Source organism: Euprymna scolopes, chromosome 21, assembly GCF_053919585.1.
Source record: "Euprymna scolopes isolate OS-2025 chromosome 21, ASM5391958v1, whole genome shotgun sequence".
Taxonomy (NCBI): Eukaryota; Metazoa; Mollusca; class Cephalopoda; order Sepiida; family Sepiolidae; genus Euprymna; species Euprymna scolopes.
In genome coordinates, this window is record NC_136502.1 from 25,029,078 (window position 1) to 25,054,904 (window position 25,827).

A 25,827-nucleotide genomic window follows, 5' to 3' on the forward strand; every position below is an offset into this window, starting at 1 on the left:
AATACATAAGAAAAATAAAAAAAATAATTTTAAAAACTAAACCAACACCTAAAATAGAAAAACTATTTTAAGCAGGTAGATCTTAAAATAAGGTTACCTATTTGACACAAATTCCATCCATTTTAGCCTATCAATTCTTTACTGGGATGAATTATGGAAACCTCTGTGTAACTTAATTCACATAAATATATTTTCATCTCTATATATATTAATTTGGGCTACAAATTGTACAACCAACAAAGCAGTTATCCTCCACGCCAATGCTTCCTGAAAAAAGATAAAACATGTGTAGGTGGATAAGAATTAAATAAAAATATTTATAATATTGTTTATAGCCCTCTTAAACATAAAAAATTAAGAGAATTTACAATATACTGTCAATTAAATATGTAATGCAATGTTTAGTATATCTAGATTGAACACTGTTATGGCAACCTGCTAAAATATGTCCGTTTGTATAAGCATATAGTTTTATTCTTCCTTTTCCCCATGACTATTTGGTTTGCTGTGTAGTAGAGGTTCAGATTAGAATGTTACAAATTACTTTGGTCTGGGGTTTGAATCGTCTGACTGGCAGAACAGTCATCCTCCAAACTGATGATTCCTTGAAAAGGAAGAGACACATATGTATGTGGATAAGAATTAGTAGATAATACAGTGGATGTGTTATCGGCAGCAACTCTCGCTTCTCCTTTTTTGTCCCCCAGTCCTCATTTCCAATGAGTGATGTTTCTGACAAAGGGTGGAGAAAAAGCTGCTTCCGAGGTCGGTAGTACTTCGTGAACAGTAGTCTGAGATGCCGGAAATTTTCTATTTCTATGCCTATCCTTGAGGCCATGTCACTAGTAAGGGTGCTGGACGAAACGTTTTCATCTGGGCTGACGTTAACCGCTTGATAGTCAGGGACCCGAACCTTAGATTAACCACTAAGGAGGCTGTCCTATCAGCAGGTGCAAAGTACTGGGGCTGCTGTATTGCCATTTGGTGAATGGATTCTGGACCATGCAGTAGTCTCTGGTGGGGCCTCTCGATGCCATACTAGTGAGTAATTGTTACGGCTTTACCTTATGTGCTACAAAAAAAAAAAAAAATCTTCCCGTCTTTTCTCTCTTACTTTCCCTCTCTGTACTGCTCTAACCAAGTATGCTGACCTGTTCCACAAATCCCAAAATCCTCAATATGAAATATCTCAAAAAAAAAAAACGTATAAACCTAGAACCCTATCCTCCAATGTAGACCCTACTACCATGTCTCCTTCTCCAACGTCAGGGGTCTATGTTCCAATCTTCCAGAGGTTGAAACCCAATTACAGGAGACAAAACCAGACATATTTTTTCTAAGCGAAACTGGAATAGGGCCGACCACCTCCCTAGATGAGTTCTTAATTAATGGATACTCTAACTTAACATCTAAGTCTGACCCCCAAGATCGCCATGGGCATAGAATATGTGCCTACATTAAAGATGGCTTCCCGTGTGGCAGGGATATATCCAGAGAAGACCCTAACTTACCTTATATGTGCTTCCGGGTTGCACTAGCTTACACCACCGCATTTATATTTGCCCTCTATCGCCCCCACAACAGCGGAGTTACTATCTTTAAGAGTATATCGGAGAAAATTGACCACATCCTGTCTGCTCATCCCACAGCTAACATTCACATTTGTGGTGACTTCAACGTCCACAATGTTGAATGGCTGACCCACTCAAATAAGACTGATGATGAAGGGTGGTTCTGTCATGATTTTGCCATTGCCTATGACCTCACTCAGATTGTTCGCGAGCCCACCTGTGTGCTCGATACTACCGGTCAGTATGCAAGCCTTCTAGACCTTTTTCTCTCCACCTCCCCGGAGCTATGCTCATGTGCTGTTCTATCTCCTCTGGGATCTTCCGACCACTCTGTTGTATCAGTTAAGATAAAAATGAAATATGATAAGTCTACAGATGTACCTCTCCACCGTACTGTATACCGATACTCTATGGCTGACTGGGATAGCTTCCGTACATTCATATCTGATCTACTTCTCCATTCCATGTTTAAAAAGGATGTGTCCTCTATAGTATCAGACCTGACCGAATGGTTACTTGTTGGCATAGACCAATTCATATCATCCAAAAAATTCCAACAAAACCCTAACAGCCAGCCATGGTTCTCCTCTGAATGTGCTTCTGCCATCGCACATAGAAATCACTTTTTCCATAGCTACCAACGTAATAGATGCACTGAGACTAAAACTGCTTTCAAGACCGCCAGCAACCACTGTACAAGAGTAATAAAAAATGCAAGAGAGCTATATGCCCAGTCTGTTAAATCCAAAGTAGCTGAGCAGTGGCTTGGTTCCCACCAGTTCTGGCAAATAGTAAATAGGATCCTGAACAGAAGCGTGCGTTCTATCCCAACCATTATCAATGGTCCAGAGGTCATCTCGTCTGCATCCGACAAGGCCAAACTATTTGCCAAGAACTTTGCAGCAAATTCTACCCTATGCGACGAAGGCCATCAACTCCCTGTATTTCCTCCTACAACAAACAACACGCTAGGTAACATACAAATATCTGTGCGTGAGGTTGCTAAGCTAATCAAGAACCTTGATTCCAGTAAAGCAACTGGCCCTGACGGTATTCCAATTATAGTATTAAAAAAGCTACAACCAGAAATTGCCCCCATACTTACCAAACTGTTTAAATGTTTCCTTAAGGAGAAGTGCTTTCCAACACCCTGGAAAACCTCATCAGTATGCCCTGTATTTAAGAATTCAGGTGATAAGTCATCTCCCTCTCAATACAGACCAATAAGTCTCCTGAGTGTCATGAGTAAGTTGCTAGAATCCATATTAAATAGAGAAAACGTCAACCACCTCAGCAAAAATAACCTTCTTAGTGGCACGCAATATGGCTTCCGCTCTGCTAGATCTACAGCTGACATGCTAACAGTTATATCACATAGAATTAGCGAATCTCTCAACAAAGGCTTCATTTCTAGGGCAATTGCTCTTGACATATCAAAGGCCTTCGATAAGGTATGGCATAAAGGCCTACTTCACAAGATTTCCAGCTACGGTATAACTGGAACTGTTTTCTCTATCATTAAATCATTTCTCTCAGATAGGCTCATAAGAGTAGTGGTTGATGGGCAGAAATCAGAGGCCCACAGTATTAATGCTGGAGTCCCTCAGAGGTCCATCCTGGGCCCAACTCTCTTCTTGATCTACATCAATGATCTCCCAAAACACATACTAAAATCATTCGTTGACATCTATGCTGATGACACGACTATCTATGGCAACACATCAAAAGCCGTAAATGGCAACAATCTCTCTGATTCTCTCTCCTCAGATCTTGAGCACGTGGTACAGTGGGGGAAGAGGTGGCTGGTTACCTTTAATGCATCTAAGACCAAGCTCCTATCATTACATAATAAACGCTCTGATCCCCATCTGGCATCGATTGAAGTGAATGGCTCTCGTCTAGGGGAGGCCCCATGTTTTGATAAGCTTCTGGGTTTGACCTTTACTCCTGATCTGAAATGGAACACGTACATCAAGTCTGTGGTCAAGGTTGCTGGGAAGATGGTGGGATCCTTCTACCACTCCAGAAGATATCTCACTAATGATGCAATTCTCTATCTGTATAAAAGCCAAGTACGTCCAAGGATGGAGTACTGCTGCCACATCTGGGCAGGAGCTGCTAAAAACAGTCTATCCTGCCTTGACAGAGTACAAAATAGACTTTGTGCCTTTTCTCTTCCCTGCAATCTCTCTCCCACAGAAGAGACGTTGTGAGCCTGTCTCTGTTTTATCGTTATTTCCATGGCAAGTGCTCGTCTGAGCTCCATTCTCTGCCCCCCCCACCGCCAATCTTTCACAAAAAACACCCGACTAGCTGAAACCACTGTCAATAATTTTCCCCACTCTTTATCCGTGCCTAAATCAAAATGTAGATTCCATGAACAAAGCTTCTTTCTTAGAACTGCATGGCTGTGGAACTCTCTGCCGCTTGCCTGTCCCCCCCCCCGAATTCAACTTGGATGTCTTCAAGTCCAACACAAACAAATTCCTGATGAACCGCCCCCTTAAGTAATGACACTTTATCAAATCCCCTAATACTAACTATTACTACGATACTATCCCACTGATTAGTGTACACACAATAACCCTTATCCCCGAGTGGCTCCTGGGTCTTGATAAGTGGTGACCTCCATGTAAAAAAAAAAATAAATATTTATCATATTGTGTGTATATATGTGTGTGTATTTGTCTGCATAACTGTCCATGTTCAGATAATTTCATACAGATAAATTTTAAAAAAGAGAAATAATTATTGGTCCACCGTCTTAGTTGGATTTTGACCTTAGGATCCACCCTTGTCCGTTTGTCCATTCGTTCTAAAAATTCTGAAATTTTGCATGAAGTTATAACTAGATAAGGGACGAAATATAACATTCTTAGATTTTTTATGAAAATTTTGGTTGTGTCTTCAGGGTGTTAAAAGGGGTCAAAATGGCTAAAAATAGCACTTTTTGGGACATAAAATCTTTTCCGACCATTAGATTTTGTTGAAAATTACCCAAAATCAAGATCACATGATATACATCTGAAAACGTAATATTTGACCCCGGGAAAATTCTGATTGGTTCTCCAGGAGGTCAAAAGTGGGCAAAATGGGCAAAAATAGCACTTTTCAGTACATAGAATATTTTTTCGACCATTAAATTTTGCTGAAAATTACCCAAAAGCAACACCATATAGATATACATCTGGAAACATAATATTTGACGATGGGAAATTCTGGTTGCATCCCCAGGGGGTTAAAAATGGTAAAAAATGGGGGTTTTAGTCCAAAATCGCAAAACTAACACTTTTTGGGACATAGAATCTTTTCTAATCGTTAGATTTTGCTGAAAATTACCCAAAAGCAAGACAATATAGATATTTATCTGGAAATGTAATATTTGACACTGGAGAAATTCTGGTTTCGTCCCCAGAGGATAAAAAGGGGTAAAAAGAAAAATATGGATTTTTTAAAATCAAAATGAAAAAATCTGACTTATTTGTTTCTCTGTCTCAGAAAATATTTTTAGGTTATTTCCCTTTGATTATTAAGCTTTATTTATTTTTTTCAAAATACTGTTCCTATTTACTTGCCTCCCCACGAGAGCAGAGTTATACACAAGGTCTGTTATTAATATAGGGAAAATCTAGCTCCCCAAAAAGGGGCACTCTGGATAGGAACAAAAATAAAAAATTGTCTAAGTCTAGAAGGATATTATTTTTCTACGTTGAATTTAATGAAAATTGTTTTTGGCACTTATGCATTATACAGACGGCACCATTGTTAGGAGCGATGACTCCAATTTTTTTTGGGAATAGTTACAAAAAACCGCCCTCTGATGTTAAATAATAGGTTTCTAAATAATAACATTAAAAACGAGCATCACATTTAAACTTTACATTTACCAAAAAAAAAAGTCATTTCATTGTTTTCTCGTCTAAATTTAATAAAACATAATTTTTTTCTTGGTAAAATAATGCACAAAATAAATTTAAAAAATAAATATCACCAAAATACTTGAAAACCAAAAGTTATATAAAAATGTATCAAAATATAATTGTAAAAACATTTATTGAAAAAATACATTTTTTGAATTAAAGCAACATTACTTGGCCTTTTGGCTAGGAGTAAAGTGTAGTATCTGTTCTGTTACTACACATTCTCATTTCTGCCCTCAGTCAGTGGATGAGAAATCCTTCTAGACTGAGGCAATATTTATTTTTGTTTCTTTCTCCACATGAAAAACCGACCTTGTGTCTAACTCTGCCCTCGCAGGGAGGCAAGTAAATAGGAGCATTGGATTTTTTTTTTCAAACAATTTAACGAAAACTCATTGTAATAAAATAGAATTCTAATAAAAATTAAAGCAACATTGGATTTTTTTTTCAAACAATTTAACGAAAACTCATTGTAATAAAATAGAATTCTAATAAAAATTAAAGCAACATTGGATTTTTTTTTCAAACAATTTAACGAAAACTCATTGTAATAAAATAGAATTCTAATAAAAATTAAAGCAACATTGGATTTTATTTTCAAACAATTTAACGAAAACTCATTGTAATAAAATAGAATTCTAATAAAAATTAAAGCAACATTGGATTTTATTTTCAAACAATTTAACGAAAACTCATTGTAATAAAATAGAATTCTAATAAAAATTAAAGCAACATTGAATTTTATTTTCAAACAATTTAACGAAAACTCATTGTAATAAAATAGAATTCTAATAAAAATTAAAGCAACATTGGATTTTTTTTTCAAACAATTTAACGAAAACTCATTGTAATAAAATAGAATTCTAATAAAAATTAAAGCAACATTGGATTTTATTTTCAAACAATTTAACGAAAACTCATTGTAATAAAATAGAATTCTAATAAAAATTAAAGCAACATTGGATTTTTTTTTCAAACAATTTAACGAAAACTCATTGTAATAAAATAGAATTCTAATAAAAATTAAAGCAACATTGGATTTTATTTTCAAACAATTTAAAAACATTTTTCAATTGAAGGATCATTGGATTTGTTTTTTCAAACAATTTAACAGAAAGAAGTCGTTGTAAGAGAAAAATAGAATTTTAATAAAAAATTGTCTGAATTAAAGTAAAACTATAACAAAATATAGTTTAAATTATCGTCACTTGAATTAGGTTGAAAAGTTGTGCCCGCTATCCGTTGTTCAATGAAACCCAATAAAACAAAATGGCCTTGCCTGTATAATGCATAAATTCCTTAAATTTTGATACAATAAATGTTTTTACAATTTTATTTTGATGAAATAAATGTTATTTGGTACTTTTGTCATTTAACAACCCATACTAGTATTTACAAGTTAAGTTCAAGTTTTAGGATATCATTTTTATTAAATTGCTAGGTGAAAGTACAGAATAGTTACAAAACACCCTCCCCATGTTAAATAATAAGTTTCTAAATATGAATGTTATTATTTCAGCGCAGATCATTAAATGCAAAAGTATATGTCATTTTGTTGCATTTCGCTCATAAACACCACTTCGACAAATTTATTTTTTATTAATAATTAATTTACTATCTCCTCGTTTTTCCTAATTTTTGGATATGTTAGTATTTTCGCCATGACAATTATGTAGGTACCATTTGTTTTATGTGAAATTCAATATTTGATTCACTCGAATAATATAGAAACATTAATTGCCTGTTTATCACAAAAAGTGTGGCTTCTTTTTGAATTTGGTCTTTTTTTCTTAAACATTTGGCCTTGAAAAATAATCATAGTCTGGCAACTGTGTATCTCAGCCCGTGTCATACATAAGTGCCTAACCCGCTATAACTTACTCTTTTTAAGTTATTATTTTTATTATAGAACTGGGACCTTAGGGAGGCTTATTGCCACTCAAATTCCAGTGTCAGTTGAAAATCACTTACTGATATAAAATTGTTCTGACCAGACTTTTTGTTTTAGTTTCATTTTGCTTGAAGTTTAAGATTTTTTTCAGTTTAGTTACACTAAAAGTATTATTCCCTTCACCCCATAATAAAAACAATACGAAAAAAAAAAAACCGAAAAAAAAACAGTGTAATCTATTTTTTAAGTAATATATTTCTCAAAAAAGCAATAAGCAAAAAAAAAAAGTGTATTCTATGACTTTAAGTAATATATTTTGTATAATACTGAAACAGATCCAAATCCATGTAAAATATATTCTAATAAAAAAGAAAGTAAAAACATTGTATTTTAGTTTTCTAAAAAGTATAAAGAAATTAATAAATATTTAATGTGTAGAAAACTAGTGTCTTGACATACATATTGCAAACTAAAAACAAAAAAACAAATATTGTACGTTTTTAGCGTCCCAAATTGTTTAAAACGAAGTAAAATCAACTGTAAATGCAACATGTTTTTGTTACATTGACATTTTACAAATCATTTTTTTTTTTTTTGGTATATCATTTTGTCTCCTTACATGTCTACATTATGCATTTGTTTTAAAGAATTCTAACATACTGAAGGTAAAAAACATTGTACGTGTGTAGCATCACAATTTGTTTAAAACGATTTTTATTTGTATTTTCATGTCAAAATGGAATCCTTTCCAAACAAATATGTTTTTCTTATGTCAAAAATAAATAAATAAATAAATAAAAAGTACTGGAGCAAAATGCATAACGTTTATGTAAATATTTTATTTTTTGACACAATATATAGTTGTGTGTGATTAGAAATATTTATTTTTCTTCTTCTAATCACTAACACATATATTTCAACTATTACATTTTCACGTATCTATCTTAGTTTTTTTATGATTTAAAGTATTTCAAAGCCTTTCTTATTGCCTTAGATTCTGTAATTGACAGTGGGAAGATATTAAAATTACTTGCATATGTTTTCAACACTTGTTTGTGGCTAACAGGGTATGTGTGTAAATGAAGAGTAAATATGAAAACAGAAGTGTGGGAAATATGAAATAATAATAATGACTTAAATCTGTGTGAGAATGTTTGGTTTGACATAGATAAAGATGGTAAAACTATAGGGGCTCGTAATTAAGCAGTGAAGGAATAGGATGATTTTTTTCATGTGATTAGTGATACCATCTTGTTTGGAGTTTAATGTTCGTTAAATAGTAAAAACTGATAATCCAGTATTCCAAGAAATGCAAATGGGTAACCAATGAGAGTGGTAGAAATTAAGTTAGGGAGCGATTAGTAGTTCTGGAACTCAAAATGTAAAAACTTATGTAAAATGTATTTAGAGTAAGAAACAAATTCAGACAATCATTGAACCAAACTTGTGATGAATGTTGCGAAGTTTCTGACTATGATAGGATTTGTGGAAGGATATAAGAATTAAGGAGGAAAAATTTTGCTACCACAGTAATGTTAGACATAGTTTGGATTGTGGCACTCATAGGAATAAGTATAATATTTTATTATAATGGATGGATGCAACTACAAATTGCGCAAAACATACATATGTTAGTGTGTAGTAGTCTGAGAGTGAATTTATATGTGGTGCCTGTGTTTGCCAAACTATAATGTGTTTTCTTTAGGAGAATAATTGATCATATATATATATATATATATATATATATAATTTAAAGGAGATTAGAATAATAGTCTAAAGAGCTAAGTGTATTTTAATGTAACAGTGAAATTACTAGTTTAATTAAAATACAGGAAATGCTCGTTGTAATTTAGATATATAATAAGCTCGATAGTTAAATGTCCTAGAGCTAATTCAATATTAAGTAATTTGATTTACAATTTAAAAATTAAAAAAAAATTTTTTTAATTTAAAAATCAAATTTTAATTAAATTAAAAATCAGTTTAATAAGAAGGAACAACAACAAAGTCAATTATCTGTACGATCGTTTCGGAAATCCGTGCTTTTTATTTGTGGTATACATGAAGTTATGTAGAACAATTATATATAGTTTTTTTGGTAAGCACGGTCTCCTCATCAGCAAATTTGAATTCAATAAAATAAAAAGCTATAGCAAACATCTAAATGACTACTTTAAACACAGTTCCTGATTTCAAAAAAAGAAAAACTAAAAGATTCATCTGCCTTACTTTTAATGCTAGGTTTATTTATGGTGTCTTTTAATTTCAATAAAAATCCTCCTAAATTTGCTGATGAGGAGACCGTGCTTACCAAAAAAACTATATATAATTGTTCTACATAACTTCATGTATACCACAAATAAAAAGCACGGATTTCCGAAACGATCGTACAGATAATTGACTTTGTTGTTGTTCCTTCTTATGAAACTGATTTTTAATTTAATTAAAATTTGATTTTTAAATTTAAAAAATTTTTTTTTAATTTTTAAATTGTAAATCACATTACTTAATATATATATATATATATATATATATATATATATATACTAGCAAAAGTACCCGTCGTTGACTGGGTTCAAAAACAGCCTACAGAAAATGGACTCTGATTTATGAAAGTATGATAGGTTATGAAAAGGAATGGTTGTAAAGAGATAGCTTCGAATTTGGGGGTATCAAAACCAAAGCAAAATATGATGAAAGTAAAAATAAAATAAATAAACTCCATAATTTATTATACCATACCTGTTCACACTGAAATACTTATCACAATATTCTGTGGATCTATATTAAAAAACCTTGTTAAACTTTGTGACATATTTCTATTCTATGGAGGTCAGGTGCGAACGAACACCCCATGATTTTATTATACCATATTTCTTCAAACTGAGACATAATTATCAAAGTATACTTACGCAGATGGATATGAAAAGTCTTTATTAAAGTTTGCCTTTATTTCCATTCCATGGAGGCCAGGCGCGAACGCAGACCCCACAATTTTATTATACGATCCCTATTTAAGTTAAAACATACTTATCAAAGTATTCTTATGTACATCTATATCAAAAACACTTGTAAACGTTTTTTTTTTTTTAAATTTTTAAATTTTTTATTTCCATACTTTGTGGACCAGGTGTGAACGCAGACCCCACAATTTTAATGAACCACTGTTCCACCAGATCAAACATACCCATTCCTGTGTCTCGATACATCTATCATTATATGTAATCAGTTTTTTAAAATAGTCACCCATATAGGAGCCTATTCGTGACCACACACACACACACACACACACATTCAGCTTTATATTATATATATATATATATATATATATATATATATATATATATATATATATATATATATGAAAATCTATAAAATGAATACGAAAAGTATAAATGCTTATAACTTTTCTTTATTTGTTTTCTGTTGGTGACGTGCAAAATTACGAAATATTATGAAAAAAATAAAATAAAAAACATATATATATATATATTTATATATAATAAAATAAATAGAATAGAAGAAGGTAGAATAGATAGATAGAAAATATAGAAATAGAACAGAATAGAGAAGAAAAGATAATCAACTTAAAGTATTGTATTTAGAAGAATATGTATATTAATTATTATATCTTAACTCCTTGAATATTTATTGGTACAACTATTATTTTCATTACCATAATCATCATCATAATAATAATGATAGTAGCAGAAATTACAATTGATACTCGTTTTAGTAAAACTGTATACTGTATAACAAATGTAAAGATGTGATTTTTAAGATTGGTTGATACTAAGTTAAGTGCACACACACACACACACACACACACACACAGAGGAAAGAGTAAAATAAAACATTTTTATTATTATTATGAAAACTTCTTGCAATTTGTTAAGATTCAATAAATTAAAAATTTCATTTGGAATTCTTAATTCATATATTCAAAGCTATGAAATGTTTCATATAATTATATATTTTTTTAACTTTACAGATGTGTACACTTCACAGTATTGTAATCCTCCTTCATCCCAAAGTGCTCAACAACAAACAACTGAAATGAGGCCATTGGGACAGACTGCCAGCTACCCAAGTGATACTACAATTGTAGCTAGAGGCTTTTACACACCTTATATGAATGACAATAATTCTGTAACAGTTTCTAATAGACAAATGCACTCAAGTAATGTACCTCTAAGTGGAAGTCAGACTTCTATCAACAGACCACTTCCCCCTGTACCTCAATAAGGAAAATAGATAAACATTATTTTACTAATTTAAAAATATATTTTAATATTATTTAAATATTAATGTTCATTATTCCTAATTTTTTTTTATTTCTTTTCTGTAAAATTTGAGAGAAATTCATATATACTTCACTATTAATAGATCAGTTGTGGGGTATAAATGACTTGTTGACATTTTTCATGGCAATCTAAATGAAATCATAGAGTTTAGTTTCTTTTTTTAACCATTTTAACCACAAAACATAAGTTATTTAAACTAATATGAATAAAACCTAATGAAATGGTTGAAAATAAAAGACAATATTGGGAAATTATTAATTTATTACAGATATGACATGTTTCAGTAAATTAGTTAAGCATCATTAAAAATATACTAAAACTAAAATCCAATACAAATTACATCATTTTTCATTGCAATTTAAGGTATGATCAACAGTATATTAAGTCAGAAGGTACCTTATTTGTTTAACCAGTATATCTTCCTAACTCCATAACTCCAAATCTGCATCTTCTATAATTTTACAAATTATTGGTTTATGTTTTCATTTGGCAATACTTTTTGTATCTGTTGCTACCACATGAGTTTGTTGTATACATATAGTGAAAAAAATTACAGAATGATGGACTATAATCAAATATATGAAAAAAATCTGCCTGTACATAACCGTATATAACTTTTTTAATAACAAGCTAGAAATTTATTCCTTAATGACATGGTTTTGTATATCCATTCAGATGTAAAGGCTTTAAAATATACTTTCTATTTATTATTATCATTATTAGTACTATTTTTTGATTTTTTTTTTTTTTTTCAATAAATAAATAAAACAATGAATGAATAAAAATCATCTTGTTTATTTTTTTACTGGCAGCTTAAATTTATAAAAATACTACATGGAAAAATTATTTAATTAACAGTTAATTCTAGTGATTTGGTATATAAACTATTAATTATTCCCCCCTCCCCTCATTATATGGAATTCAGGGATAGGCACTTTGCTTCATCAATTTTCTCAGACAATGCCAGGACATGGCTCCCACTCATTGTTAATAAATTTCTGATGACACTAAACAAATTTAAATTAATAATTTCTCAAATGTTTTTTTTTCTCATGTAATTTATCTTCATTCAAATGTATATATAATTAGTAAAAGAAAAGAGAGTTTTATGTAAAGATTATAATTTTGTAGTTCTATATCTTTAAACTACGGAAATTTAAATAATTCTATTTTGTTGAGTATTTAATGTTGATGGCTATCAGAAGAAAAAGATGAACATAGGTAATAAGTGGCAATATGCCTTGTTTGGGGTGAAAATGTAATAAAATAAAAAAATAAAAAAAGTAATGGATAATAGTAGTATTTTATTGCATTTAAAAAATGGCGCTATTAAAAAAATCTTTTTTTTCAACTCTACATTTTTTTTGCATTGCTCTCTATATAAGAAGGTTTTAAAATAATGTCGGCATAAAGTTCCATAATTTCAGTAAAAGCCTCATAAGCTTTGTGCTAAGTGCAGCAGCCATTGCACGCTCAACACACAAAGTAGGACAAACTGGCTTCACTCTCACATGAACCACACAAAAGAAATATTCAAGGATGCTACATAAATACAACTACAGCTGGAGATTTTTTCTTTATTTGGATATTATCTTTACTATTTTAATTGCTGGAAAATCTATACAAAAGGTAAGTACCTTTTAAATTTTCTATTCATGCTTTTATTTCTATATATGTCAGAAATAATGTTTCAAATTTAAAAATATCTTAGTTACTATAATTTACTAGACGCCATTAATGGTTGAGGAGAAGAAAGCCTTTGTTTAGGCTTCACAATTATTTTATTGTTAATGCTATTTATTAGATAATTCGAAATGCATTTTAATTTCAATTAACTTTAAGATTAACATTGGAAAATATTAAATGATACTTTATATGATTTAGATGATGTCTTTGATTTCTGTCTTTACTGTTCAAGTAATTTCTATTGTACTAATTTGTTTTTGTTGCATTTTCTTGATACATACAAAATAATTATTACATATATATACATTATTATATATATAGACATATATATATATACATTATATATATATACATATATATAAATTATATATATATACATATATATATATATACATTATATATATATAATGTGTATATATATATACACATTATATATATATATATTTATACACATTATATATATATATATATATATATATATATATATATATTCATGCTCCATAATCAATGTATGAGACTATTATTATTTTGTTGTTGCTTTTCCCTATGTTGTTAAGTCTGCATAAAATGTGCAAAATTTTTTTATTAAATTGAAAATACAGCTTATTATAACAATAGAGCAGAATTGATTTTAAATAGTCTCCTAGACTATAAATTGACTTTTAACAGTCGTGTTATATGCACTGTGCATGCACTATTTTCATCTTTTTTTCTTTTTTATATCATCATCCAGGCTTAAGGTTAATGTTTAAATTTTAATGAAGGACATGTGTTTTTTTTGTTTTTTGTTTTTTTATAAATAATTTATTACCCCTGACATTCAAAGTTATATGTGGTTTGTATATAATAGCATTGCAAAACTTCCTGTTAATCCCCTTATTTATTCATATGAGGAAACCATAGCCAAAAGTCGACATATCTGAGTGGTGCATGGATATTTTATAATAAATTTTGATCAAGAACATTAACTGTTACAATAAATTTTTAGGGATTGTTAAAAATCCATATTTTTTAGCAAATCCTTACAAAAACATGTTACAAAAGAAAACAATGTTACATTTTATTCAAATTTAAGAATGTCCAAATAGACCTGTCGAAAATGCTTATCCATGCAAGTAATATAATATTTGTACCAAGAAAAAAAAATGATAATATATATCTACTCTATAAATGCTTTTCTGATGTTTTTAATATTTCCATATATAATTTACTAATTTAATGATTAAAAAAGTTTAACAATTAAAAATGTTTTTAAATATAATATATTGATAATACTACTCATATAGAGAAGATTTTAAAATTATTATTTTCTCTATTTTAAATAAGATAGTATTAGAAAAGTATAACACAATTTGCTTTCTATTTGCCTTGACAATACATAGTTAAAAATAAAATAAAAAATAATTATTATTCATCTATATTTATGAATTATATGATTACTTATTTATATTATTTTATTACAATTTATTTTATTACAATTCATAGTTTATAGCAATTATTTTTACAACAGGATGCAGTAAAATCACTACATTATTGCATCAATAAATCTATGGCTGAAAAGATTTATTTTAAATACGAAATAGTTTTCAACATAATCTAACTTGTCAGTGCAGTGCTAAATATTAATTACGTAAAATAAATATTATACAATAGAAATTTCGAATTCAGCTCTTTGTGTGTGTGTGTGTTTGTTTGTTTGTGTTTGTTTGTTTGTTTGTTTTTAATTTATTTTTTTTATTACATTTTCACCCCAAACAAGGCACATTGCCACTTTGGTGTAGGGGGCTACTATCAGGGGCAGCAACTACTGGGGCACTATGTTGGGATTTGGGCAGCAAGATGTCGGTTCACGTTACACTTGAACTTCTGCATTTCAATACAGTTAGGGAAGCAGGGACCTGGAATGGAATTCCAGAGTCTAGCGGTTCTGAGGAAGAAACTATTGGAGTAGAAAGATCTTTTACATCTAGGGATCTCTACTGTGTGTGTGTGTGTGTGTGTGTGTGTGTGTGTGTGTGTGTGTGTGTGTGTGTGTGTGTGTGTGTGTGTGTGTGAATTATTAATTATATTTTTTTCATATTAAATTTTTAGAATTTTATTGCAAGATTCTGAGAGAATAAATTTCATTTTATGAATTTGTTGAATAGTTTTATGAATGAAAAATAACATTCTAATATCTCTGTATCATGATTGATACATAGAATTATCATATCAAATTAATATTTTAATACTTGTTATTTTTAATCCCCTGAACCTGTGCATATGTATCGATACACTCAATACTTTGACTGTAGATAATTTAAATACTTTCATTATATTTACTGTAAGTTTTTGATGAAATTTTATGGGCACGTTTCATTCTAATTATATTTCTTTAGGTTATGTATAGTGATGAGACAGTTATAATATTTTTCCTGATCCCGATATGATCACCAATTTTGTTTTAAATTACCAATTCCAATTCCAATAAGAAAAGTACCCAAAAGAACACAGTCACAGCATAAAAGTAATCATCTGCACAACTATAGACAAACAATACACATTGTGAAACTTATAGATAAATCCATTTCCTTTTGTGTTTTAGGATTTCATGCATTTATAACAATGTTATGAGGGTCTTTACAACGCATTTACCACCAAAGAATTTAACCCAGAATAATTTTACCCCAGAGAGTTTGACCCATCCCATGTATTTTGAAGTTTTGGGAGAGAGGGGAGATATTTTTGTATAAACTTCTATAAAATTAATTGGATATCTGATGCTGAATAAATTTATTATTGAGAAACAATTTTCAGTCGTAGGCATGTTACTTTTTTTTAAAGATTTTTATGGATCGCTTTTCTCTCAATGAGAAACTAACTCTAAAACTTCTTAATCTTCCTTGGAGTTCATATCTTAGATCCATTGCTTTTTCTGCTTCTCATAAAATCAGTTCTCTTTATTGCTCTAAACACTTTCTCACACCTAAGGCTATTCTCTATCTCTAAAAATCTACTATCAGACGATGTATAGAGTACAGTTGGCCTGGTGAATTTAAGGGTTCTTGATAAGGTATCGAAAAGTATTTGTAAATTTATTGATTTCACCCTTTCTTCTTCTCTGCATCTTCTCTCTTACAAGCATGTTGACATTAGTCTCAGTCTTTTTTATAAATATTATTATGAAATGCTTTCTTCAAAATTGTCTGATCTGCCCCCTGCTTCCTTTGTTCCAGCTCATTTAACTCATTAGTCTAGTGATCGCCATCAATTCACTGTTTTTTTAGGATGACCTCTAAATGTAAATGTGGGATTGTGGTGACTGAAATGATTCTAGTAAGATAAGTATAAGTATAAATTAGAGGGTGACCAACAACCTCCATTTTCGAACACTTTCTGCCATATTATGTATATATGTTAGCAAATAAATAATTCAAAATGTAGTATCTGTTCTGATACTATACTTTATCTTTTCTGTCCTTGGTCAGTGAATGAGAAATCTTTTTAGATTGAGGCAATTTTCCTTTTTCTCTCAATTGAGAGTGCACCTTCTTGAAGTGCTATATTCCCCCATATTAAAAACTGACCTTGTGTCTTACTTTGCCTCCATGAGGAAACGAGTAAATAGGATAAAACATAATAAATAACACCCTGAACTAATTCCATCTCCCTCCAAATATGATATTCTCCATTTTTAGCCGATTACATATGAATATCCTGAAAAACTTGACAGAAAAGAAAAAGAACACACAAAATACATTAGAATTTAGAATGGGAGATCAGTTTCATGTATCAGTTAATTTTAAAATTATTCTCACTACCAAGCCATTCTAAATTTTTAGGGCTGTTTATAACATCATTATTTTTTAACTCTAAATCCAACTGAAACCATGCATAATCACTTTAAAAAATTGATCCCCCCCCCACACACCAAAAAAAAATTGCTCAGATTTTATCTCCCATACCAAATTTATTTTACTAACTGCCTTTTCACTACCTTTTACAAAGTCTGTATTTGTGTCTTGTCAGTAGAAGCAAAATGAACTTCAGTGCCAAAATAGTTTCAATAATATTAATAATCAACAATCATTTTTATTATTAGTCTTTGATTTTATTACCACAATAAAAGTCACCTGAAAAAAAACACAGTATACTACAGTCAAATTATTGTATATATAAGAACTATGATGAGGATCACATGATAAATTATATAAATAATGGGAATTAACTGAAAGAAAATAAATGTATTGCAACATTGTTTTTTTTTTTTTTTAATTTTTAAATTAACATTGTGATGCAATCATCTAAATGTTTATTAGAAATGATCTTCTTGATATAAAATAATATAGCAATGAAATTTGTTTCTTAATTATCAAACATAAACAGTTACATATTTATCATTTCAATTATCATTTACGGGAATTATTAATAATAAAAGTGATGAATAAAACAAACAAGTTTTATAATGACTGTTATTTTAGTTCAGAAAGTATTTGCTTGCATGAGATTTAACTTTTATTTTTATTGCTTGAGAATTATATTGGTCCAGAAAATATTTCTGTCAAAATAAATTGCAAAATATTTGTTTCTAAATTTCAGATCTAAAATTATCAACAGAACACACATTTCCAATGATAATCAACAACATGATATTACAAGTGTATATAGCTCTGTACTTTCTTACTTACTGTTTGTGTATAGACCTCACATACTATGTGGAAGAAAGCAAGAGTCCAAATACTTATTTGGGTGACATTGCTGCAGATGCTGATTTGATGGATGATGTAACAATTAAAGAACAAAAACAAATCACATTCAGCCAATTACAAAAAGGTTCCAATGGAAATTCGAAATTATTCCGTGTTTCAAAGAATACAGGAAAATTGTACACTGCCCAAACATTGGATGCTGAATCACTTTGTACTTATAATGTAGAATGTTTTCAAATGGTTGATGTTGCTGTGAAAAAGGCATCCACATTCATTAGATTATTAGAAATCAAAGTTATCATCAAAGATGTGAATGACCATCAACCTGAGTTTCCAGATAAACAAATCAATATTCAGTTTTCTGAAAATGATGCAAGAGGGGTGAAGAGGTTAATACCTCATGCTGTTGATAGAGATATTGGAAATTTAAATGCTCAGATTACTTATGAGTTGAAAAAGAAAAAAACAGAACCATTTACATTATTTGTTTCAAAAAGTGTTGATGGAACATCTCAATTAGCTTTGAATTTAGAGGAAAAACTTGATAGAGAAATCAAAAGTTTATATCAGATTGAAGTAATTGCAAAAGATGGTGGCAATCCCTCAAAACAAGCAAGGTTAAACGTTCAAATCACTGTAATTGATGTGAATGATAATTTCCCAGTTTTTTCTGAAAATGTTTATAATGTTTCAATAAAAAACAAACCGGATGCTGCTTTGCCTATTACTATTTTATCTGCAAAAGATTTAGATTTTGGCAAGAATGGACAGATATTATATTATTTCAGTTCCAAAACAACTGACATTGCTAAAATTCATTTTAATTTAAACTCAGAAACTGGAGAAATTTTTTTGATGAAGAAATTTCTGACTGGGCAAAAACTGAAATATAAACTTTATGTAAAAGCTTCTGATGGAGGCAATCCTCCATTAAGCTCTCTGGCCATGGTTCAAGTGAATGTGATCAATGAACAAAATAATGCTCCAGTAATTGATCTGAATTTTGTATCTGCATCAAAAGAAAATACAGTTGAAATTTCTGAAGATATTAAGGTTGGAAGTTTTATTGCCTATGTGAAAGTTACTGATGAGGATGCTGACCAAAATGGAAAGGTTACTTGTACTCTTGATCACAATAAGTTTCAACTACAAAGTCTGGATACAAAGAAATATCAAGTAATTGTAAAGAAACCAGTGGACAGAGAGAGTGAAGATCACCATGACATTAGGATCAGTTGTGAGGATAAAGGAAATCCTCCTCTTGAAAGTGAAAGCAGATTTTCAGTCCAAGTGATGGATGTGAATGATGAACAGCCACAATTTTCTAAACAATTATTTAAATTCTTCATTGATGAAAACCAGAGATCAAAAATTCCTATTGGCACAATCAATGCCACAGATCCAGACTTGGGACTTGGAGGTAAACTGTCTTTTTCTTTAGTGAGCACCAATAAACAATTTGTACCATTTCGAATCACTGAAAATGGATTAATCTCTTCAATTATGTCTTTAGACCATGAGTTTCAAGATACTTATAATTTTGAAGTGTTTGTAAAAGACAAAGGAAGTCCATCATTGAATAACACAGTGAATGTGATTGTTAAGGTGAGAGATGAAAATGATAATGCTCCATATTTCACATTTCCCAGTGTTAATCCTTATAATATGGATGTAACATATTACCCGCATCATACAAAGAACATCAGCCAGATAAAGGCATCAGACAGTGACAGTCAAGAGAATGCATTTCTAAAATATGAAATAATCAGAGGCAATAGCAAACAGATATTCAGCATCAACCAGTACACTGGTTTGTTATGTTCAACTCATGTCCTAAGCCAACAAGATGCTGGCTCATATGAGCTGGAGTTTCTAGTGAAGGACAGTGGTAGCCCAGTTCTATCAGCCAGAACAACTGTATATTTGACACTGACTGTAAGCAACAAGACATCAGAAATGTTAAATGCTGTTAACATCAAAAAGGATAACAAGATCCACCTGACTTCAGCAATTATCATTGTGTCTGTAGCAGTGACAATAGCTGTGATCATTACAGCTTCAATCTCAGTGTGTATCCTTCGCTGTTGCAATCCTCGAAGTGTTCCAGTAGCAGAAGGCGGATATGTGAGTAGTGGTCAGAGGCATTTGATAAGTCCTCCTTACCCAGCCAATCCTTGGTCCAATGTTGCTCTTCCTACAAGTGATGCTGTTGATATGAGAAGAAGCAGTCAACCACCAACACCCAGAATGCAAACCCATCCTTACTCAAGTGCTCAACAAATGCTGTCATCTCAAGCACCGAAACCACATCTACCCCCAGACACTGGTTCACAGGTATTTTTTTTTTTATTATTATCGTTTATCATTAGTTTAAAATTTTAACTTAAATATTTTGTATTATTCTATACATAATGATTTCGGTAATATAGAGATAAAGAAAGGACATGTTTGAAAAGGTTGAAACATAAGAGAATTTGATAATCAAAAGCTCTAAATCAATTAGCAGAATTAGAAACATTATTTCGTTTAAACCATTTTTTATACAAACTTTAACTCTTATACTCATTGCACAAAGTATTTCATTTGAAACCCTAAAATTTCATGCTTTATATACATGTGCAAGATAATGTCCACAATTACAAAATAAGGAGTCAAAGTAGCAAGACATGTCCCAATACTGACAGAACTTTAGAATTGAGAATGACTACCCAATGGAAAAAATGAAGCTTTGGCAATGTTGTCTATTTTTTATCCAAAGGAGTGTCGAAGAAGAGTTAGTACAAACACAAAAATTTATTTTCAAACCCTCCACCAAAACACCAAGTATTTGATTATACATTTATATTTACTTGGTCGATTTTATGTAAGTCTATCACTCCTAAAAGATTTAACCAATTTTGCAGTTTATGTTTAGATGAAACAATAATAAACATAACATAGAAAATGATATGCTAAACCAGCATAGAGAATTAATATTACAACATAGAAATAAATAAAAACAAAACCTAACAGTAATGTAGTTTAGTTTTCTCATCCTCAATTATAATCTTTAAATTATTTTAAAAGTACTTTATTTACAGCTTAACAAATAATAGATAGTGAGGGATGAGAATCTATAAATTAAAATTATCAGAACAGCATCACTGCTACAAATTAGTATTCTTTATTGTATTTGCTGTTACGAATCAAAATTGAATTGCGTACAGAAATATAAATTTTAAATTAGTGATATTATTGGGTTCTTGTGTGTGTGTGATAAATGGTTCATTCTAAATTTCCCTTACAAATTCACACAATATTGCTAATACCAAATCTGTACAATTTCTTATTTAAACAAAATATAAAAATCAACAAGCATCTTTTCCGTGAGTCTGCAAGCTCTAATTAGATGTTTACCCAATGAGTAATGCTTTATGCTTAGTGACTCTACCAGCGATTTCCTTACAAGAACTCTATCATAGAGTGGTTTGTAAAGATGAATCTTCAAAAATACAAGAAAAAAAACAACATATTTCTATGCAATTTGTAAAAAAAAGTTACGTCTTTTGATACACATGTTGATAGCCCAAAAATACTGTTTAGAAGTCAAAGACAAGCTTTATTCTTGTCATATATATAAACTAAAAAAATAATAACATGATAGAAATAATAGAAGAATTAAACTTCAAATATAAAATGGTCCAGTGAAAATAAGAGCCCTCCAACCATATAAATTATTGATAATTTTTCAAGTTTCATGATGTTTTTAAACATTCCCAATAATATAATTTTTGTAGTTAGTCAGAAATTATGTATGTAGTTAAAATAAATTAATGTCAAAACATATGTAATGGATTGTAGTCTTTTTTGTACATTCTTATTGTTTTTAATATTGCTCTGTACTTTATATTGAGCTTTCTATTTGGATTTTCCTTGAAAAAGTTTTGTGGAAATCATCTTACATCCAATACATTGGATTTATCAATATATAATGCTATTTTTTTTTTTTTTTAATAAAGTAAAATGTTATGAAGGACTCAAGAAGATACATAACACTAGCACTAGATAATGATGATATATATGATGTTAAGAGCATAAATAAACACATTTTAATGAACTAATTATAAAGACAGTTCAAGCATTAGTTTGTGTAGCAAATTAATTAAGCATTAATTAGTGTAGTAAATTTTGAATTTTGTTCTGGACAATGTATATATAAAATGTTGCATTAAATATTTCTATCTTTTTATTACCTTCAGATGTATCTTCAAGATATTGCTTTGCCATCTGGTTGTGATAGGAGTAAGAAAAGAACTACCACAGTGCAGAACTATTCAAGTAGAAATTCTTTGAAGTCGTCTCAACATAATAGCAGAAATGACTTAAATGATGAAGATACAAGCCATACTGATGTTATATCTGGTAAGTTAGAGCATTTATAGTAGATTTTATAAGATGTTTTTGTTTAAAAATGTAAAGCCATGAAAGATATACTTTCCATTTATATTAATTTTGAGTGTTTTCTATTTGCCATACAAAATAAATATAATGTTTCCTTATTGCTTATATATTTTATTAAATGATTATCACTTATATATTACATTATTTTGTATAACATTATTTAATACATTATTTATATGTAACATAATCCTTTTTATTCATTTTCATAAGCTCCCATGAAATATAATATAATGATTGAATTATCTCTTAATTATAAATTCATTCACCCCCCGAATGGTTTAAAAATTAAATTCTAAAGTTTCAACCAAATTACTTGTTGTCAACCTCATGATGACTTATGTACCAATTCATGATGAGAAGTGACCTTTTCACACCGTGTATTAGTACATTAGTTATGCATATAAATTAGATATAATTAAATAGTTGGAGAAGTATTATGAATCTGAAAAAAAACTAATATGAATGCTAGTAATGTAACATTTAGTGTGAAATACATAAAAAAAAACTATAAAGATGGGAATGCATTGTATGGCTCTCATTACAAAAGTATAAAATTATTATGAATTCATTCTTTTATGATCATATACAAATTTATTTACTATTTGAGTTAGTATGTGCTCCAGAATAAATGATATTGCTGTATCCGGCATTGCTTAAGAAAGACTTTGCTCAGAAAGCAATGGCAGGTGTATTTCTACAGCATTTATATGAGTGGTGACAAACAAAGATATTTAAATTAATGATTTCTATTTTTCTTAAAGAAGGCCAAACTGAGGACAATAGCTTTTTAAGCCAATAAAAGAGAATAATTAAATGTGCTTTGTTCTAATAATTACATACAAGGCAATACCAATACTATAGGCAGTTATTACAGAATCAAATACTCACACTACTATTAATCACTGGTTTTTATACAAAATATCCCAAATAGCTTATAGATATTAAACATTGCTTAATTATTAGGTTGTGAAAAAACTATGTGTGTCATATTAAAATTATTTATTATGCAAGAATTTATTAAAAAATAACAATTATTCTGTAAAATTAAAACCATTGATAATCACAACTTTCTGTCAATGACCAGCAAGCTTTCAGATTAGTTCAAAGTATAAAATTAAAAAAAAAATATTTTGACAGCCTTCTTATACTTTATTAAAAAGATTCAAATCCAGTGATTCTTTCTAAAGTGTGCATTGATTGAGAGACTGTAGTCAGATGGAGCAATATCTGGACCATAGACTGGTTAAAGAACTTCAGTGCCAAATTATTTTAACATGGCACACAAACTTTTTCTCAACTTCATATTAGATATTCAGAGGATTTTCTAGACAACTATCATCTCAAAACCAAAATTTCACCAAAGAAGAAATGCAGTCATCATACTTTCATGAATTTCTGCAAAGAATGATATTTAAAAGAAAATGAAAATTTTTTGAAATCTATAACAATAAACTTTCTCTAAAAGTCATTGTTTCATTTTAACAAATCAAAATTAAAATCATTTGGTTTTTTGATTTTCAGATGTTTATCCTTCTCAATATTGCAATCCTCCTCCACTACAAAAAGATCAAAAGCGGACCACAGAGATGAGGCCATTGGGACAGACTATCAGCTACCCCAGTGATACGACAATAGTGGCAAGAGGTTTTTATACACCTTACATGAATGAAAACAGTCCTCACACAGATGTCAATTCATGTTCAAGTGTTGATGGCAGTAACTCCTCTGATAGACGCATGCAATCAAGAAATGTTCTTGCCAGTAGTAGTCAGTCTTCCATTAATAGACCTTTGCCTCCTGTACCTAATTAACATCTAATTCTTCACTTAATATCATGTCATTCTATTTCTTTATTTTTTACCTATACCAAAAAGTTCTCATTTCTTTTATTTTTTAACCTATGAAAGGCTTTTAAATAGCTTGGTAAGCATAAGGAATATACTGAGAGAAATAGATTTAATCATTTGCTTTCATCAAAATAGCTTATCTATTATGAATCTAACAAGTTATCTCTTAAATAATTGATTATTTTCAAAACTTAATTTGTTCATATTTAGATAGAAAAAGAGTAACTATCATGAAAATAAATAGCTTTATTTAAGTATAATCATATTCATAATTATTTTAAAATATCATGATTATTATAGCAATTCTAGATGTACATACTTATAGAGATATGCACAGGCATACAGATTCATGTAAAATTTTCACATTAATTATAACTTGAAATAATTTTATTTTCTAATATTAAATGCCTTTATGTTAGTGGATTTAAATGTTCTGTTTATAAACCAATTTTTCACTTCTCCTCTATTTATTCTATTTTTATTTGTGGATTTACTTTTTCTTTTTTTTTTTTTGCTTTTAAGTAATTAAAAAAAAATTTAGGTTTACTTATAAATGAAACTTATTTTTTAAAAAGAAACAACTAGGCGTTTTTTTAAATTTAATCATAAAAGTAAAACAATAGAAAAGGGGATAAAAATAGAGCATGACTTAATAATTATTTAGAATGCTGATTGATGAAAATATTTTAAATTTAGAAATTATTTATTTTTTTATAATTATACTATTATATTATTTATATAAAAATATATAAGAATAACAAGTTTTGTTTTTGATCAGTGTTATTTTTTAGCCTTTTTACTTAGCGTAAGGATATTGTCTTAGGAGTGAGTGGCAGCCATCATGCATACACCATACAAAGTAGGACTGCTAGCTTTCTTCCCTCTAGCATCAACTATATAACAAAAAAAAGAAAAAATGTTGTTACATTTTAAGTGCTTCAACAAAAAGTTCTTTCTTTCTGCAAATTGACTTTTTAAACTCCATTGGACTTTTTTTAAAAGGTAAAATAATTTCACATTTTATTGCTATTACTTTTCTCTGATTATTTAGTGAAATTCGTGGTCTTACATTTCATTCTATGCTTCATGGACGCCATTGTTATTGTTAGTGCTGCTTTGAAAGGCTTTGTTTCACATAGTTTTATGTTCATTTTGAATACTCTTTGAAATCTATAAATTATTGAGTTTTTTTTAATCTATGCTTTGAAATCATTATTTCTCGTATTTAAATAATTTAATGGTATTTATGAATGAAAAAAAAATTAGTTTTTATGTATTATATTTAAATTATTATTTAAAATGCTATGAAACAGGATGTGCATAATCGTATTGGAAGAAAGTGCTCGCATGTGTTATATTTTTTGTGTAGTTTATATGAAAATATAACTCATCAGTATGATTTACATGTAGTGCAAATATTCTTCTATAAAAAAACACCTAAAAATTTATTTTTTTATATTTATTTTATACTTTTTATTTG

The 25,827-nt window shown here is 29.7% G+C and overlaps 1 protein-coding gene across 1 annotated transcript in view; it reads left to right on the plus strand.

The window, feature by feature from the left end:
• LOC145243081 (protocadherin Fat 4-like) overlaps nt 1-25,827 on the plus strand; it is a 69,317-nt gene that overhangs the window by 3,512 nt on the left and 39,978 nt on the right. Inside the window, exons 3-6 of the mRNA XM_080106182.1 lie at nt 11,374-11,583; nt 17,951-20,394; nt 22,299-22,461; nt 24,022-24,299. Coding sequence (XP_079962308.1) covers nt 11,374-11,583; nt 17,951-20,394; nt 22,299-22,461; nt 24,022-24,299 — 3,095 coding nt within the window. The remainder of the gene's footprint in view (nt 1-11,373; nt 11,584-17,950; nt 20,395-22,298; nt 22,462-24,021; nt 24,300-25,827) is intronic.